Here is a 17552-nt window from a genome sequence, read left to right as displayed (position 1 = left end):
GGTTCATTGCTCACCAGGAACTTCTTCTTCCCTTGAGCTGTTAGATAGCTGACGAATCGTCGCCTTGAAGATATACGACCTGTTCTGTTTTTACTCTGTGTTCTAATGCAAGATAACATGTGTTTAGTTAGTGATTGTCATTAGCACTGCAACTAAAATGTTTTGTCCCCACCCTTTAGAGCTGCAGTGCTCTCTGTGATAGGGACTCTGAAAGTAATAAAAAGAGAGGAGCGGACAAATGTGTTTCAGAGCGGTTGGAGATTTGTAACTGTAAACACATCTCTGTCCGTTCTCCTCGCGAGTACAAAAGAATCTAACTCTCTTGTCTTTTCTGTGTTGTTCAACTTGTCTTTAATAGGTGTCAAACCTGACACAGTTAAAACCTGAAAACAACAGATCATATTCAGAGAGATGTAGAACTGAAGATACCTGCTGCATTTAAGGACAAGTTTAGTTTTTTCTGTCACTAAAGTGTCAATGTTTGATATTTTGAGGCATAAACACATTAGTTACTTTGTTAAGCAATATTACATCAAGTTCCACTATAAGGATTATTATTTTTATTATTCTTTTGCCATTTTAAGAAAATGGTCAATCTATCCGCCACATTCTTATATATTGTTTTTGTGTTGTATTTATATTTACTTATATTCTTATTGTTAGAGATTTTTTGGTATTATCATTTTATTCTTACTTTAGTTCACCTTAAGTCTATAGATCTTAGTGATTTTCTGTTTAAAGTGTTCTCTTCTTTAAATGACCTGGAGGTCACTACTGTCTGTTCAACTTTACGAGAAATAGATAACACTGAGTTTCTCAGACTTTAAACCCTTTTACAAGAACACCTCCTAATTTAGTAACCACCTGTGAACAGTCGTATTTTGTTTTCTTGACAGTATTGACCGAGATTTGAACCGGGCTCAGACCTTTGATCAGATATCACATCTGGACCTGGGTTGTTAGATGTTTGGGTTAGAAGCTTTACGACCTCTGTTGTTTTTCCTGACTGCCCCCTTGCCTGTCCTTCTTTGACAATAAAAACAGGAGCCGTTGTGAGAACAGGTCAGAACGCTCTGTGGATTGTTTGGAGGAAGAGTTCTCAGAGCCTTCCCTTTTGCAAAAGCTCCACGTAAAATTCATATACGTTGTCTGTGGTTCTTTCTTTTATTTAGGTTCGAAAGGAAAATACCTATCACTTATATATTCTTATTCCTTGTTTCTTGCATAATTTAAGGTTTTTCTTGCATAATTTAAGGTTTTGGTTACTCACATTTGGTGTGTACCTTAGTATTTAATTTGTATTTTGTATTCTTTTGCACTTTTGCTTACTGTGTGTTATCTTTGATTTTTGCCTGGGAGCTGCTGGTAACTTCAATTTCCTCAGGGAGTCTTCCCAAAGGATCAATAAAGTGCAAGTCTAAGTCTATCCATTTATTTTTGAAAAGCCCACAACGGTCTCTGAAATAACTTAAAACTGATTAAAGTTTTAACTACAAAATCTACTGAAGTGAACTGATGAAAATCAGACGTTGATTTTGAATTGAGGTTCAAACCGAACTAATGAGCCAGGCCTGGACTAAAATGATGGTACCTCTGTCTTAATCTTTGCTCCACCTTTTGGATGAAAAGCAGCACTGGGATCTGGAAGAACCAGAACAGACACCAGTCCGTTATCTGAGGCCAAGAGGAATATCATTAGTAACTTCTAGCAGTTCTGTTTCAGAGCTATCATGATCTCTGAAACCTGACAGAAACTCTTCAAACATGTCATTATTTAGATGGAACTGCCTTTCTCAAGGTTTTTATGGGAATGAAAGATTATCTGTAGATCTGTAATTTATAAAATCATCTTTATTGAGGAAAGATTTTACAAGGAAAGGTTTAATTACAGCTACATTATAAGCTTGTAGTACATGTCCTTGTACTAAGGATCCTCATCAACTTATAAAATGATGAAAGTGTCACTGAAGGCTGAACATCTTACCCTGCTCTCTTCTCAGATTCATTAAACAATCTTTATGGCAACGAAACAACTCTTCCTATAACCAATGAGGAGGCTGCATCACATGCCGACTTGTGCATAAAATATGGCGCTGCACATTTTTTGTGCCGCTTTATACATGAGGCTCCTGGGGTCCATTTCCAGGACACACTTGTTTTTTCTTTTCATCTCCAGCAGGTGGAGCTGTGGCATTACTTATATCTTTGTATCATACAATCACAACTTTGTTTCTTTGTCAGATTTATAAATAATAAACAGGACAGTAGTGAGATTCCTAAATACTGTTTGAAAATAACTTTTCCTCCTTGTTGCTGATTATGTTCCTACTTTTGTGTTTTTTCGTCTTCAGAAAGCTGTAATCGTAATCGTGCGTCTAACCGGGTCTGTGTGTAGATGCAGTTGTGTGTGTGTGGGTGTGTGTGTGTGTGGGTGTGTGTGTGTGTGTGTTTCTGGCGACTCGTGTTACTTATTTAACATTTGCAGGCGTAGAATAAGATTTGAATTTGTAATTATCAGATTTGTAGGTTGTAGTTAGAAAAATTGTAGAAATAGAAATGTAACGTTTGTAGAAATTGTAATTGTGTGTGTGTACTTTTATTTTGTATTCATAATTTCTTCATATTTGTTTATGCATTTGACCACAGATTTACAAGTACCCAGAGTTACGCACAAATTTTCTTTTTACAGTTTACAAATCTTTTTTCACTGATACAACTATTAAAAGTTACACACAAAGATGCTTACAAGATTTACAAATCCAGTATTACACACACAGGTATTTTTACAAATGCGCTGGTATTTTGAGAAATATATTTTTTCATGTGGCCCTAGACTCCAAATCACATCAGTAAGTCCCTCCAGTTTTTCACAAATCTGCAATATTCACTAAATCAACACATTTCAACATTTTATCTGATTTTACTGCAATTTATTTCTCAAAATTGTCCAAAAACATTTAGTTTTAGTGACTGTGCCTCAGCCTCGACGTTAAGCTGTAATCTGTGATCAATAAAAAAGTCACATTTAATGTCATACAGTAGCACAAATATAAAAAATCCTTACAAATATTCCTAAATTCACAAAATCAGTGATCTTCATGGCAAAAGAAAAACAAACACAAAAAAGGATTTTTGCTAATCACAAAATCCTGGATGGACTGATCAGTGTGAAAAGATGATCAGTATTATTTAAAGCTGAAACAAGCAGCTATTTTTGATATTTTAACAGTTTAATGGGTTTTATTGATACATTCGGACACAACCGGCCCTTTAAGAACATTCAGATTTTTGATTCGGCCCAAAATGAAAGTGAGTTTGACCTCCGGCTCTACATGCTCCAGAAGAGCAGATTAGTCCAACTAAAACTGAGATTTAAACAGTTAAAGATTTAATAAAACATTTATTGTCAGTGAAAACAAGACGACTACAGACTGAGATTCATGACAAACAGCGGTGATGGAGTTTCCATCACTAATAAAGGATTATTGATATGAAGTTGTTTATTTCCAGACCAGATACTTTTTGTTTCAGTTCTTTATTTCAGTTGCATTGTGACATTTAGTTAATCTTGTTCTCAGGCAGAAGGACTGGCCATCGTTCCTGTTCAGGGAGAATGTGGAGGAAATGTCCGTTTGTTTCTGATCATTTCTACGGTTTCATTTGAGTTTGCTAATTGAGAGTTTACCTTTCCTGGTGTCTCCTCAGCAGCAAAGGGAGAAACGATCCAGGTGCTGCTGAAAGCTCCTGGATCAACCAGCCAATGAGGAGAGGGAATGCTCTGAGGAGTTTTATTAAGTTCAATTTATTCTTTGATTGACTTTAGATCAGTTCAGTTCTAATGATTTGCAAGCGTGTAAATATTTACTGTTACCATTTATTGGTTTGTGTAAATAATGTTTATTTCTTGGTGACTTGGTCTGATGGTGAAATTGATCCAGGTGTAAATGCAGCTTCTCTGTCTGATGTGACCTGCAGCTGTGAATAAATCCACCTGGACTGTATTTTAAATAAACGTATTTTAATCTGTAGGACACTTTCTGATCTTCAGTTTGAAAAAAGACGAGAGAAATGCCCGGATGTGCAGTTTGTTCTAATACGCCCCCTAGCGGTTGGATAAGGAGAAGAGGCGGAGAGAATTAAATACTTTCGACATCAACCAGCTGAACACGGAGCAGCTGACGGTGAGTAAAGTTTAATTTGACACAGAAAGAGGAGAAAGTGTCAGGATTCTGTCAGAGGAGATCTATAGAAAACTCAACCAGATGTGACTCTGCAGGAAAACCAAACTAGATCCACTAAAGACACTAAATGACGTGTTGAACATGGCGGACAATAAAAGTCCGTCGCTGTGAAGTAAATGTGTCTCAGTTTGTTTTAATTTATTATATCGGATGTTTTAACCTGCGAACAGCAAATATTCTGTTTTAAAGCGAATAAAAGAGACTCGGTGACGTCAATGGAAGGGAAAACATGTGACACGCAAAGTTACATATTTATACTCAAACTACTGCTGTATTGTAGTACTAAGAGAATTTCTTAGTATCCTATTTCCTGTTATTTTACTGCCCCCTTGTGGCAGGATTTAAGTTAGGTTTTGTTTTCCTTAAAATTCAGTCTGTAACGTTTTCATCTTGTAACCTGGTAGAGCGACAGTCTGCTTCAAGCCTCCAGTATCTTTGTCCATAAATACTGTTATTGTGCTCACATGTTGTCTGACATACTGTAAGTTTGTCTGCTAGTTTTTGTTTCATCTTAACCTTGTTAAACATTCTGTCTTTCATATATCAATGTCTGGACTTGAGACGTGCAAACTGTTCATGTATATTTTCTTTATGCTTGTTTTTCAGTTTTACAAAAAAGAACTAATTAAATCTCAACGTTTGGAGTTTTTTTGTTCGCCATCAGTTCAGCACACCTGTATAAGGACAGAATAACTGCTGTAGTTCTACAACTACTTCTAATACTAATACTCATTTATTTGGATTCTCTTACAGTACAAACTTGGATCATAAGTTTACAGTTTACTGACTTTACGTTCAAACAGCTGCTGTTTGCTTTTCTTTTTTTATTGCTTTTATTTTTTTATTATTCTGATGAAACTTCCGGTTTTTGTTCTGCTGTTTTGGGCAACAATCTAAGAAACAAACAAACATTGAACCAATATTTAATGTTGACCCAGATTTCAGCTGCAGCCCGTCCAGAACATTAATATTTTTACCTCTGTATCCAGTTTCTCCTGATTGGTTCATTTCCAGCTCTCAGCTGATCTGATTGGTTTATTTCTATCAGGCTCCTGCCAGAGAGGAGGAAACATTTTGATCCTTCAGATCTTCTTACAATAGTTCATGTAAATTTAGAAAGTAAAACTTAAACAATCCTAATATTTTAAAACCTGAAACTTTTTAATGCTTTCAGTTTGATCTGAAACATGCAAATCCAAATAACTGTTATTTTAATATTCATTTAATACTTTTTATCATCTAAAATAATTATTTTGATTCAGTTTTGTGTTGGAATAAATGCACAGAATTTACCCTTTTTACTGTCATACCCAAAGTATTCATACTGACTGGTTCTGCTGCTGGTTCTGGTTCTGACCCGGTTCTCCACCAGGGCAACGTGACATCATGGCGTCTGCAGAACCTGGTGAGTAACGACCACTCCGCTCTGAGAGCCACACATGATTTTATTTATTAAAAATGAAAAGAGACTTTGAACTGTTTCTGTAAACCAGTTCATCCCCATAACTGACTGACTGTCACTGTGGACAGTTTGCTTTGGCTGTCAGATCCATATTACTGATGATGAAAAGCTGAAGGAGGGTGATTATGGAACCAAACTGTTTTACTGGTTTTATTCTGGATGTTTTTTTTGATCTCCACTAAACTCCACTGGTTCTGGATGTGAACGCTGACCGGCTGAACTTTAAAAAACACTCTGACCCTTTATCAGCTGTTGACTGCAATGTTAATACTAAATGAAGCAGCACCTCTAACATCATAAACAGAAAATGTATTTCATCTTTACACACATATGTATGTAATCCTACAGCAGAAACATTGTCCAACTTCAAAATAAAGATGGTGGCTGGATGTTTCTGGTTTCTGTGAAACTTTTCTCTGAAGTTTTTTCTTCTCCAAACTAAAGAGTCTGAGCTCAACTGTTAAAGTCCTGAATGATGAACATTTACTTCAGACCTCAGCCTGCTCAACTTGATAAAAGTCCATATTTTTCCAGTAACAATAACCAGCAGGATGTTATTCTAAGATTACCTGATAATAACTCAGGTGTTTTTACCTTTTCAGTGCCAGATGTTGTGGAACCATTGAAGCGCTGCGGCAGCAACGACCTGCTGCGTCCAGACAGTAAGTACGACTGAAATGAGTCCAGATAATCATTTCTAGATTAGTTTGTGTAGTTGGTGCATTTGAAGATGAAAAATTATTCTGCAGATTAAAACCATAAACAGTTCAGAGTCATAATGTTTCTCTCCTGTTTCCTCTGATTCTGCTTGATGTCACTGAAAAGTTTCCACAAAGCTTAGAAAACTCTGACATCATCATCTTTTATTTACCAAAATGTTTAAACATACAGAGAACTTAGTTTATCTAAAATAAGCTTATATATAATATTATTATGATATTTAGTAACTTTATTCATCCTAACTGACCTAAAACTGGAAAATCTATGAATTAATGTGAGACTGAGAATATTGGTGTTTGGTACAGTGTATGTAAACCTTTTCATTCAAAGGAAACATGGCCGACACAGATTTACAGCAACCCGTCATGCTGAAGATGCGCGGGGCGACAGTGGGAAGGAAAGTGCCTTAGTCTGGATTTGGTCTGGATTGTACTTAAAATATAATAAACTAACAAATTGCAGTAAAAGCATAAAATTAGCAACATTGCTTCCCATTCACCTAACCAATGAGAGCGCAGATCAGTGAATGATGTCACATCCAGCGCGTGTGCGTTCCAGTAGAAAACCAGTAGAAAACCAGTAGAAAACCAGTGGCTGCTGTCTGCTAATGCATCCAATCTTAGCAGTGTATGGTTTGCTATTATTTTACCTCTATATTTAAAATAAATGGCAGCCATATTGGATTTGAGAGCTGAGTTAGTGAAGACGTTCTGAGTCCTGGAGCCGTTTGGATGGATTTTTTAAACTTGTTAGAAAAGTTGAATGATTTCCTACGGAGCCCCATAAGGGACATGGGGATTTTTTTTTCTTTTGCTTTCCCTCGCAATACTGGTCAGTTATGCAGCATAATTATATACTGTAAGCCTTTCTTACGGTGGGCGCCGTACTTAACATAAACATGCAGTAAATAAATAAATCGACTTTCAATCAGTTTTTTGCACCAAACAGTTAATAATAATAAACACGTTTTCACTGAGGCTCTGTAAGAGCAATATGAAGGAAATAAGTAATTATTGATATGACAGGAGCAGGCGGTGGGTGGTGGGCGTGTCGATGTGGGCGTGGCCTCACCAGGTATGAATTGAAGGTCACTGACCTGCTGGTTTTGTGTTTATGAGGAAGCGGTGAGCGGGGCGGTCAGTCCTTCAAAGTTTGGAGCCTGATCATCAAAATGGAATAAATCTATAAATGTGACAGAACAAAGAAATGATCTGGAGTTGATCGATACACAGACTGATGAGATTCCCGAGTTAACCCAGTGCAGCTTTTACCATCATTAGTTTACCATGTTTTATAATAGTAAAATGTGTTTATTATCATTAACTGTTTGGTGCAAAAAACTGATTGAAAGTCGATTTATTCACTGCATGTTTATGTTTATTAAGGTTGAGATATTGCAGCTCTTTAAACCATTCAGACAAGCAGCAACACAGAGACACAATGAAAACTGTCAGATGATTTATTACCTGCGATAATAACTCAGAAATATAGGTTGGATGTATTTTTATTTCTTTCCTACTTACGGAAAGTTTCTGTTTATATCACAGGTTTGTGTTGCCTTTCTATAATAAAGATATAAAAGTTCAGATATTTCACAATAAGATATTAACATTCATGGAAAAACCTCACATAACCTTATATTAAAGCAGAAAGTAAGAAAGGCTTACAGTATATAATTATGCTGCATAACTGACCAGTACAGTTTTGCGAGGGAAAGCAAAAGAAAAAAAATTCCCCATGTCCCTTATGGGGCTCCGTACTTTCCAACTTTCTGGTTTGGTTCTAAATGTTTTATTTTTTCCACTCAGACTTTCTTTCATTTTTATTTCCAGTGTCTGAGCAGAAGGATGAAGACGAAGGTTTAACTATGGCTGTGAAACGCAAACCTCTGAACCTGGTTCTGTTTGGTCCAAGTGAACCACTGAAGACGGCAGCAGCCAAGGTCATTCTAGGTCACAAGGATCTTCCTTCAGAGTGTGTTAGAAAGCAGGGAGAGGTGTTTGGACGTGGGGTTTCTCTGGTGGTGCTGCCTGCGCTGTATGGAAAAGCTGAGCAGGAAGTGATGGAGGAATCCTTCAGGTGTGTCTCCCTCTGTGATCCTGAGGGTGTCCACGCCTTCATCCTGGTCCTACCTGTGGGTCCCCTCACTGATGAAGACAAGGGAGAGTTACACACCATCCAGGACACATTCAGCTCTAGAGTCAACGACTTCACCATCATCCTCTTCACTACAGAGTTGGATCCTGAACATCCAGATGTTGATAAGTTTATAGAGAACAAGAACATCCAGGATCTCCTCCAGATCTGTGGAGGAAGATATTTTGTTCTGAACATCAGAGACAGACGGCAGATCAAAGAACTGATGGAGACGGTTTGTGGTGAAAAGTCCAGTGTTTTCTCAACAGAAATGTTCACCAAGGTGTTGATTGAGAGGATTTTAAAAGTTGAAGCAGAACTAAAGGATGTGAAACAGAAGAGTGAAGATGAGCAACAGTCAACAAAACAACTCAGGGAAGAGACAGAAGAATTAAAGAAACAGGAAGAAGAGCTGAAGAAGAAACACAGAGAAGAAACTAAATCTCTGCAATCTCAACTAGAGCAGCAAAGAAAACAGCAAATTCAAATGCTGAAAGAAAAGGTTGAAATAATAGAGAATGAACGCGAGAAGAGAAAGAAGGAGCGAGAGGAAGAGGACAGAAGATGGAGAAAACAGGAAGAACTGCAGCGGAAAGAGTGGAAACAAAAACTAGATGCTTCAGAAAACCGAGTTAAAGTTGAGCGAGAGCAAAGAGAGGCGGCTGAGAGGAGGCTGGACCAGAGCAGACGAGATCGGACCAGAGACCGGGACGCTTGGGATAAAGAGAAGGTCGGCATCCTGGAGCGAATGCACCAGGACCTGAAACAGAACCTGCAGGAAACCAAGCAGAACCTGGAGGAGGAGCGAGCGCGCAACAGGAAGCTGCAGGAGGATTTCTACCTGAAGAGGAGGAAGTGGACGTATCTGGGCTTCACTTTGCTGCTGTCAGTGACTCTAGTTTTATTATATGTGTATCAAAGCCATTAACTGCTGGACCCAAACCGGACCGAACATCTTGACCCGGCTGGAGTCTGGGTCATGTTCATATAATAATGATAATATTTAATGTGTCATATTGACTTCCAGAGTCGTCAGTAGCTCTGAGTTTACAGGTTCTGGTTTTTTAACTCTAATACAGAAACAATCAGTGTTTGCATCAAACTATAATTAAAATGATTTTCTTTCTGCGCCGTTTATTGGTGCAGTGATGATGCATAATGTTAACATGCATCACATGTATCTCAGTGAATGACATGGAAATATGAATATTTGTTTCAGTGAATTTGTCTGATTTTAGTTTTTTCATCTGGTTCTGCAGCTGATAATCTGTTATTAATCTGATATATTACAGAATTTATTTCATTGTAATTCTGTGTAGATTTGGATTGATGGTGTTTTATATGAATGTTTTTCTGTAATGTTTTGTCACTGAAATCTCTTCTGACTCTGAGCTCAGATCCAGTTGAGGATTTTAATGAGAATCCTCTTATTTCCTGTCATTCATGTTGAGTTTTTTCCACCAAACTGAAACTGTTTCCTCCAGTCAGTCGGTTTCATGACAGGGTGAGGATGTGTCTCTGTCCACCTGGTGACAGATCAGTTCTTCTTTAGCTGTGAATATATAATGAGACGTTTCTATGAACTTTTACCTTCAAATAGAAATAAAGACAAAGATTCTTTCTCTAGTTTCTGGATGGATTCATTCTTTCATGACAGAAATTTCCTCAACAGACTAAAATCTCAGTTCTTTTTTCTGAAACATTTAAAATCTGGGATCATTTTATAAACATAACCAGAACATCTGGTTACAATCAGATGACCATATTTATTTTAGATACATATCATAACTCATGAACATTTTAAAATGTGGTTTCATTAAATATTTCACAAGGTGGGACTTTATAGCACATCTTAAGTTAAACTTTCTGCACAGGTTCAGAATGAAGTTTATACCAAACTTCAGTTTAAGTGTTTTCAGCTCTAAGTGTGGAAACGATTCATTTTATATTGACTCAGATTTATAGTCCAACTCTACTCAGGCTGATATTTGCTTGGTCAGGTTTAAATCTACAATATAAAGTTATAAAGTCAGATGCAACTTACAGCATCTGGTTCCACAATAAAAACTCATTTACACTGTGGCCATAAAACTTCATTTACTATGTATGATCCATCCAAGATGGTAGGAAAATCTTTAGGATTAACCTTATAGGACAGTTAATCCACAATTTCACACAATTCCTTTTTATTTTAAGCTGGACACTGTAAAAAATAAAAACCTCATTTGTATCAGCTATAGGACTTTATGGAAATGTAGCCCATCAACTTAAATTGCCATAGTTGTCAAACTGACCAGTAGATGGCAGCAGAGCATTTGAACTTCAGGATGGATCCAGAGAGTTTAAGGCCTTCAGTCCCTCAACCTTTAATCTGGTCCCGTTTCCAGAAGGAAAGTTAAGTTTAGTCCAGCTAACGGAGCTGACCGAGTCAGAGAGACTAGATTACTGCAATAAAGATAAAACAAAAAGTCAACAACTGGAGTACCAGGTGTAAACATTTTATTTCAGATCATGAATTTTACAATGATTTAATACTTTGGAAAGTTTCAGTGGCTGTTTTCATGTATTCAGTCACAGTTGATCATCCAGGTGGTGAATCTCTGAACAAACTGGGTCACGATTTGAAGTTACTGAAGTTTCTGTCCCGAGTTCATGTCAGGCTGAACTGAAACCATTGCTGTTGGTCTTGTTTGGGATGTTTGAGTCCGTTTACACAAGAGGAACCAGACGACCTTCTGGCTGGACGCAGCAGTAGAAAAGCAGACGGACCGCCGGGACGTCTAGAAACACTTTCTGTGGACGATGGCTGGACCGGACTCATCGTACTCCTGCTTGCTGATCCACATCTGCTGGAAGGTGGAGAGCGAAGCCAGGATGGAGCCGCCGATCCAGACCGAGTACTTCCTCTCTGGTGGAGCGATGATCTGTGCACAATGAAACCACAAGGCTAAGAAAAACAGCCAAATTTGAGAGGATCTTAAATGATCCATGAAATATTCCATCAACTTGTTTCAAAATAACCAGCTGCATCAAGTTTCTGGATGACCTTTGACCTGTAAACTCTTCCAGACGTACTGCAGCAGGTATGACCCCTGAAGGTCAGTGGGCCCTGAGGTCCAGCTGTCATACCTTGATCTTCATGGTGGGCGGGGCCAGGCCAGTGATCTCCTTCTGCATGCGGTCAGCGATTCCAGGGTACATGGTGGTACCGCCGGACAGAACCGTGTTGGCGTACAGATCCTTACGGATGTCCACGTCGCACTTCATGATGCTGTTGTAAGTGGTTTCATGAACACCAGCAGACTCCATTCCTACAGACAAGAGGTACCGTCACTGAGGTGGAACCAGCAAGAACTTAAACCCGACTGAAGAAGATCTGAAGTGATTTGAATCATTTGCTCATTACAGACCGAGGAACGACGGCTGGAAGAGCGCCTCTGGGCAGCGGAAACGCTCGTTGCCGATGGTGATGACTTGGCCGTCAGGAAGCTCGTAGCTTTTCTCCAGGGAAGAAGAGGAAGCTGCCGTATGCATTTCCTGCTCAAAGTCCAGAGCCACATAGCAGAGCTTCTCCTTGATGTCGCGCACGATCTCACGCTCAGCTGGAAGTCAGAATAAGAGGAGGAAGGTCACAGCAGAAAACAACGTCTGGCCTTATAGCTTGGTTTCATTCTGGGTGAGCCGTACCAGTGGTGGTGAAGCTGTAGCCTCTCTCTGTGAGGATCTTCATCAGGTAGTCTGTCAGGTCTCTGCCAGCCAGATCCAGACGCAGGATGGCGTGAGGAAGAGCGTAGCCTTCATAGATTGGGACAGTATGGCTGACACCATCACCAGAGTCCATCACAATACCTGAGAAAGATTAGAGTACAAGTCAGTAAACGATGCAGTTGAGTTGTTTCAGCAGCCGGCGCCGTTTCATAACCCCGACCTGTGGTACGACCGGAGGCGTACAGCGACAGGACAGCCTGGATGGCCACATACATGGCAGGAGTGTTGAAGGTCTCAAACATGATCTGGAACAGAAAGAGTTTCTCACTTCAGTTTACAGATAATGAAGCAGCAGAAAGTCTCTCCTCTGAACTGGGTCGGGTCAGAACCCACCTGGGTCATCTTCTCCCTGTTGGCTTTGGGGTTGAGAGGAGCTTCAGTCAGCAGGACCGGATGTTCCTCTGGAGCGACACGGAGCTCATTGTAGAAGGTGTGATGCCAGATCTGAAGAGTTCAGGTTGACAAGTTGAGACAGGAGCCGTGATGAAGGACAAGACAAACTGATCAGTTTAAGTTGGAGCAGCAGGTTTTGTATCGGCACATTTCAGTTCAGCTACTGAGCTTTAAACTCGGCAGGTTTTCCTGCTATAGTCACTGATAAACCAGAGCAACAGCAGCAAACTTTAAGCCGACTGTTAGAACCAACAAGGTAACCTCAGGTTTGCTCACCTTCTCCATGTCGTCCCAGTTGGTGACGATGCCGTGCTCAATGGGGTACTTCAGGGTCAGGATGCCCCTCTTGCTCTGGGCCTCGTCTCCCACGTAGCTGTCCTTCTGGCCCATTCCCACCATCACACCCTGCACACAAACTCAGTCAGACCTGTTCACCATCACACCCAGGCTGGTGAAGGCGGTCCGGTTCCTACCTGGTGTCTGGGTCGCCCAACGATTGAGGGAAAAACGGCACGAGGCGCATCGTCCCCGGCAAACCCGGCCTTGCACATACCGGAGCCGTTGTCAACAACCAGAGCAGAGATCTCGTCCTCCATTTCTGGAGAGAGAAGACAGACGGTTTGTTTTCTTCCAGAGCTCAGCTGGTTTCAGCCTGAACTCAGTCAGGATGTGATGGAAACCAAACGCCACACCCAACGTCCGGCCTGGTTCCTCCAATCAGAGCTGCTGAGGGGAACCAGGCTGAGGAACCAGGACTCAGTTTATACGGTTCAATGAAGGTTTAACTGAATTACAGAGGAATTTAACTCCAAGTAGTTAATTACATTCAAATAAAAATAAAAAAAACTACATTTTAAGCAAAGTTTAAATCCTTAAACTATGATTTTTATTTTTTTCTGACTTTAAAACATTAAAAACATTTCAAACATTAAAACAAGAGTTTCTCTAGAGACGCCAACACAGCAGGACATTTAAAGTTCACTAAGATTAAAACTGTCAGATTCTAAAATCATCATTTAGCAGCTGAATCAGATGAACCAACCCGAGCAGCGGCTCCAGGGCCTCTTACCTGTCCAGGTGAGTCTCAGGTGTCAGTAGGTGAAGTCCTGCCGGTGTCAGTCGGTCTGTCTGTCCCAGATCTGTTCTCTTACTGCCGCATCTCAGCAGCTGCAGCAGCGGCTTTATCTGCGCCGCCTCACTGCGGGCGTTCTCCATAAAAGGTAACGTTCTCTCAGCTCGCGACGTGATTGGTCCAGGTGAGCAGATTTCTCAGCTCGCGTCCTGATTGGCTGGAGGGAGTGTCAGTCATTTCTGCCATCAGAAACAACCTGGAGGATTTCTGATTGAACGTCACCTGAGATGGAAACTTCTGATTGGCCTGAAGCTGCAGAACCAAAACCAAACTGAAGGAGTTCAAATCAGAGAAAGTTCTATAAAATTATAGAAGTTTAAATTAAAACAGATTCATGATGACATCAGCAGATGTTTGGATCAGATAATTATTGATTACCAATAACTGAAGCATCAAACTGCAGAGAATCAGAACGAAAACATGAAGCAGCAGAAACAGAAATAAAATGTTTCCTTGTTGAGTTTAGGAAGTTTCAGACCAACTTTAACCTTTTAGCAACATTTAGAGAAGTTTGCTGAGGTTCTGCAGGAACCGGGTCCGGTGGTTCTGGAACTCTGCAGGTCTCTGCGTGTCGGATGAACTTCACATTCATCCTGAGGTAAAAACACAATTACACAACGATTCACTGATTCACTTCCTCACAACCGAAACCATGTTTTCAGAAAACCTTTTTATTCAGAACTCAATCTGGACTCGGGTCCAAACTGAACTCTGTCACGTCTGCCGGTTTTTTCTTTTCATTTATTTTCATCATGTTTTTCTTGCTGCTGTAAAACTGGAAGTTTTCCAAACAGTTTCATCAGAACCTGCAGCTTTATTTCAGTTTCATCTGATAAATTCAACATTCAGTGAAAATAAATGAAAGTTTCCTAATAATGAGCAGAACCAGGTGATCAGCAGGTTCCGACTGTCGGACCGGACCAGGAAATCATCCAGTTTAAAGTTTCCTCTGTTCATGATTTCAACCCAACAGGCTCTTAATTTGTTTAAATGTTTTTACTGATTGAAATGTTTTCATATTTATATCTATTTTCTTGGATGATAATATTTTCTTTAGCCAGTGACTCAGAATGACCCTCATGTTATAATTAGAGTCAGAAATGATGAAACTTCAGTTTGTTTCTGTTGCTCAATAAAACCGAGTTTCAGTCCTGGATCATAAAATCATCACTGCTGGGAACAAAGATCCTGATGTAACTGAAAAATACAGTTTGATTCAGAAATATATGATTTATATGAAGAGAATAAATTAGATGAAAACAGTTCATGTTTAAAAATCAATAAAATTATTTTTCTCCAGATTCAGTTTTTCAATAAAATAACAGAACAAAGTTTCTGAAAAGATATTTTACTGGTTGAACCTTTAATGTTTAATAAGAGGAGAAAACATGAAGTTATAAACTTTAAAATTAATATTCTGAATATAAAGTGTTTTGTATATTAATTATAATTTGATGCATCACTTTAAAGTTTTCAATTAGTGAACTGCAAGGTTTTATTAAAGCATCACCCATCCATCCATCCATCCGTCCGTCCATCTATCCATCCATCCATCCATCCATCCGTCCATCCATCCATCCGTCCATCCATCCATCCTACTGGTTCCCAGTGACCCAGCATGGAAACTGGACGGATGAAGAACTTTCCTGAGTTGATAGAAATCTCTCTCTGATGTTTGACCTTCGTTGTGAACATGAATTTCTGGATGAAGTGAAATTTTGAAATTTGTTCTGAAAGTTTCAGCTTCCTTTGTTCATCTCTCTGATGTCATTTCCTGTCTGCCTCCATCTCACATCCTTGGAAGAAATTTCTCTTCTCTTAAACATTTCCAGTCATGCAGGTCTTTGTTTCTCTCTGAAGGTTCCTTTGACCTTTGACCTGCTACCTGTAGAGTCTGAGGTGAAGCTCCTGGTTTTTCTCTGAGCTTCATGCTCTGGCTTTGGGCTGAATCTGTTGTTAGTTCTGGACGCCGTCTGGATGTTTGTGTCTCTAAGTTTCTGTCCTGATGGGAAAGTTTTTCTTCTAAAACAGTTTATGATCATTTTTTTCTGCTCAGCATTAAAATGATGATAAAAGATTCAAAAGTAAAAACTTTTCTCTCACAAATTCATTCAACAGTGAAAACGTCTCTTGTTAAAAAGCTGATGTATTAGCCCAGATGCTAACCTGACCTTTGACCCCAAACATCAGATTACATGTTTGTTTTGTCGTTTATTAATTTTATAACCCAGTGAAGTAAAAACTATGTGATTTCAGTGTGGATGAAATGGATTCTGGTGTTTTTAAAAGAGGGACACAAATTAGAAAAAGAGGTTTCCATGGTGATAAGGGCTAAAGTGGTGCAGCTCTGATAGCTTAGAAACGACCTTTAACCTTTCCCTGATGGTAAACACGCCGCCGTTCCTCTGAGGGCCTTGCTGATGTCTTTCCATCCTGATGTTGTGTTAAAACATCTGGAGGCTCCAGAACAGAAACGACTCGACGGCGAATCAATCAGGAGACGATGAAACTGAATCATTTTTATTTCCTGCTGTCAGAACTTGTATCCATGGTTCTGTTCTGTTCAGACCAGATCCGGATGAAAACACGTTTATAATCTTTATGTTTCTGGTTTAATGTTTGTTTCTATATTTTCATACTTTCTGTAGATGTTTTTATTTATCAGTGGGTTTCCAACGAGTTCAGACGTGTTTCTGAAAACTGAACTGGTTCTTCATTCTGATCCAGATCATTTAACTCTGAGGACTGATTCCTGTTTTTGTTTCCATGCTTTAAATCTAATCATTAAACAATAATAATAACAATAATAATAATAATAATAACATTAAAGTTCATAAGAAGGTTTTAAAACTGTTTGTTAAAAGCTGTAACATGTTTTCAGTCAGTTTCATGTTTGTGTGTCGACCTGCCAGGTGAGGCTCCGCCCCCTCAGCATCAGACTGAAGCTGCTTCCATGTATGGACTAGACCAAACCTGCAGCAGGGAGGAACTTCAGCTCCCTCAGGTTCACATTTCATAACTCAACAGTTTACATTTAATGCACATTTTCTCAGTTTACAGAGAATATTAACTCATCATCAGGATAAAACATGAAGCAGCCAAACTATAAATGATTTTTATTTAAAGTTGTGAAAATAACAAGAAAACCTTTAAACTGTACAGAAGAAATAATCTCACACCAGAAATTATATATTCCAATCTGAAAATGATTTTAATGTTTCAGCTCAGTATGTCTGTAATATCCTGTTTACCTTATATGGACATGAAGACCTGCAGAGCAAAACTCTTTAATTCTCAATATTTAATTTAATAACCAACCAAATAGCAGGATCTTTTTACATGGACTGAAACACTTTTTGTTACTTTTTAAAAGATTTGATGTAACTGCAGCTTTTTAGGATTAAAGAATCATTTAAAGATCAAATAACAGAAAAAGAAAACGGAGATAATTTTGCTTCATGGATGATGAACAGAAGGAAACCAATGAAAACATTAAAGACTTGTTGTTATTTTGAAGCATTTTATTGTTATAATATTTCTGAAAACGCTGATCCTCCTGCAGCGTCTCAGTCCTGAACTCTGAGTTTATTAATCTGGAGTGAAGTTTTGTTTTCCATCAGGCTGATGAAACGGATCCTGAGGTTCTGCTGAGGATGTAGCCGTCACGCCGCCGAGCTTCAGCCGCCGATGAACATCTCTG

The 17552-nt window shown here is 39.1% G+C and overlaps 2 protein-coding genes and 1 long non-coding RNA gene across 3 annotated transcripts; 2 read left to right on the top strand and 1 right to left on the bottom strand.

Annotated features, from left to right (window-relative positions):
• The first annotated feature begins 4089 nt into the window (after positions 1-4089).
• On the top strand, positions 4090-10185 carry LOC102218046 (vicilin-like seed storage protein At2g18540). The gene is made up of 4 exons (XM_023344156.1): positions 4090-4181; positions 5558-5646; positions 6306-6365; positions 8256-10185. Exons 2-4 carry the CDS (start codon positions 5628-5630, stop codon positions 9485-9487), a joined length of 1311 nt encoding a protein of 436 aa, XP_023199924.1. The 5' UTR covers positions 4090-4181; positions 5558-5627; the 3' UTR covers positions 9488-10185.
• Positions 10186-11041: 856 nt separating this feature from the next.
• LOC102236272 (actin, cytoplasmic 3-like) lies at positions 11042-13897 on the bottom strand. Its single transcript, XM_005809723.3, has 9 exons — positions 13790-13897; positions 13194-13318; positions 12997-13125; positions 12661-12771; positions 12488-12572; positions 12247-12408; positions 11970-12161; positions 11689-11870; positions 11042-11483 (listed from the first exon to the last, which is right to left on the bottom strand). The coding sequence occupies exons 2-9, from the start codon at positions 13314-13316 to the stop codon at positions 11340-11342; spliced, it is 1128 nt and encodes a 375-aa protein (XP_005809780.1). The 5' UTR covers positions 13317-13318; positions 13790-13897; the 3' UTR covers positions 11042-11339.
• Positions 13898-14307: 410 nt separating this feature from the next.
• Positions 14308-17552, top strand: LOC111610355. Its single transcript, XR_002753624.1, has 3 exons — positions 14308-14450; positions 16765-16856; positions 17473-17552. It is a non-coding gene; the product is annotated as an uncharacterized LOC111610355 (long non-coding RNA).

This window comes from Xiphophorus maculatus, chromosome 12, assembly GCF_002775205.1.
Source record: "Xiphophorus maculatus strain JP 163 A chromosome 12, X_maculatus-5.0-male, whole genome shotgun sequence".
NCBI classification, from domain to species: Eukaryota; Metazoa; Chordata; class Actinopteri; order Cyprinodontiformes; family Poeciliidae; genus Xiphophorus; species Xiphophorus maculatus.
This window is presented reverse-complemented; position numbering and strand designations above follow the sequence as displayed.